Source organism: Ceratosolen solmsi, unplaced genomic scaffold, assembly GCF_000503995.2.
Source record: "Ceratosolen solmsi marchali unplaced genomic scaffold, CerSol_1.0 scaffold61, whole genome shotgun sequence".
Classification (NCBI taxonomy): Eukaryota; Metazoa; Arthropoda; class Insecta; order Hymenoptera; family Agaonidae; genus Ceratosolen; species Ceratosolen solmsi.
The window spans coordinates 1,205,783-1,207,836 of NW_011948435.1; the positions used below are offsets into that span (position 1 = coordinate 1,205,783).

General features: G+C 28.9%; 1 protein-coding gene across 1 annotated transcript in view; it reads right to left on the minus strand.

Moving 5' to 3' along the window:
* The window catches only part of Lcch3 (Ligand-gated chloride channel homolog 3), a 21,171-nt gene extending 20,351 nt beyond the window's left edge, over nucleotides 1-820 (minus strand). The window contains exons 1-2 of the mRNA XM_011503018.1: nucleotides 800-820; nucleotides 475-625 (exon numbers count right to left, since the gene is read on the minus strand). Coding sequence (XP_011501320.1) covers nucleotides 475-625; nucleotides 800-820 — 172 coding nt within the window. The remainder of the gene's footprint in view (nucleotides 1-474; nucleotides 626-799) is intronic.
* Between the last annotated feature and the right edge of the window lie 1,234 nt (nucleotides 821-2,054).

Here is a 2,054-nt window from a genome sequence, read left to right on the forward strand (position 1 = left end):
AAAGAGTGTAAAATTAGAGAAATTATTGCACTACATATATAACGATATTTACATTTTTAAATATTTTTGTGAATTAATGAATTTATAATTTGAATATGAAAACAATAGATTATTTATATTTTCTCATACGTTAACATCAATTTATTTGAAAATATAAATTTTGCTTTTATTTGTTTGAAAGATCATTGAGATTTCGGAGCAAAAAAAATCCTATAAGCCGTGATAAGTTTATATTAAATATATTTACGTGATAATTCATGTAATTGCTTTTATTTGCTTGGATATTTATCTAACTCTCTGTTTTCATATAATTAAAAATGTCATTTTTCAAACCAAATAACAAATATTATATGATTATATGAATTCATACGCTTCGGTATCGGTACGAATGCTGCCCTTGCGCATATTTGAATGAATTTGTTATGAATTAATATTAAGGTCCTGAATTTGGATTGATACGAGATAGTAACTTACCGCCAAAATTCGGCCTCAGTCGAATGTCGTAACCATCGAGAATCCTCGAGATAGTTTGCGTAACATTTGCAAGCCTGTCAGATATCTCTGTCGAGCCGCTTTGCAAAAAGCTGTGAACCGAGCAGAAACATAATATAAGACTTTGGAAATGCTATTTGAGTTAATTATTACAATTTCCATAATTTTTTAAACAATGTACAGTTTTCGACTATTGATATGTATTATTATATATGCAGACTTGACAAAACTTTATAAATTTAATCTCCCTATTTATATTTAAGAGTTTTGCGTTTAATGGCAGATTGGAGGAAATTTCAAAAAATACCTTAACCGCTAGATTAGACATTATTACTGCGGTATGCTGATTACAAATATCAACATAATCTTCACACTTAATGTTTAATATTGAAAATTAACGTTAATTGGTAATATAAAACTGTATAAAATTGGTGTGAAATTTAAGAGTAATATATTTCATTATATTCAACAAAGTTTTCGTCGGAGGGTTTTCGAAAATAGCACAAAAAAAAAAAAAAAAAAAAAAAAAAAAGAAAAAAAAGGAAAAACAAACGATAAAAAGCCTCTGTATAATCATGAAAAAGCAAAGTCTCGTAAAGGTTAAATTTCAAGGCTTAGTGACAGTTTAAAAAAATTCAACAATATTATTACGCTTATGAATTCAGAATTATATCATCTCCAAAATTGTATTAACATACTCGGAACTTTATTAAAGTTAAAGAAACTATGGCTTTATCATAAAATTTCCATTGGATGTGGTTGATTTTTCTAATATTTTGACAGCTTAATATCAGGTATATTGCCCTCTATTAGATTTTTTCGATAATTACCATTTTCATCATTGTGCAGCTCTGATACAATTCTAACAAATAAATAGATAAAGTTTCTGTAGTATATACCATTCATTGTGACGAGGAACAAGGAAATGCATATATTAAAAAATGCTTTAACGGTTATGTATAAATTAAGCGAGAGTGCCATGGTGAAAGTAGGGTAACGTGAGTTTAACGCGATAATATGAAAATGTATTTTAAATAATTAGCCTTAAGCCGCAGTGATTATGAGCTTTAATTTAAAATAAAGTCATCCGCTTAGTTATAAATTTACTTATAAAAATAGATGAAAATCATATAAAACGAGCTTGCGAAGCCAAAACGAAAACAAAAAAAAAACAGTCTCGACGCTGTATTAATAAAATTTGCTTCCAACTAACTTTATAAACTATTATCTAAATTCATAAACATGTACCATTACAATAAACAATAATAATAAGTAATGATAGTAGTAATCGTTAATAACAAATAATAACAACAACAACAGCGAGAAATAATAAATAATAATGAATAATAATAATAATAATAATAATAATAATAATAGCGAGGCGTAAAGAGGAGGTCGTCTTAAGTAAAGCGATTGATTCGCCACGACGACATGCCGAAGTCAATGTGGGTCAGCCTCTCGTTAAATCTCTTAGGCTTGCCGATAAAGTGAATTGCTCGCGATGTCGTGAACCACGTCGAGCGTTTCCAGGAGCGAATTGTGCGTCCGCGAAGCGATGGCCC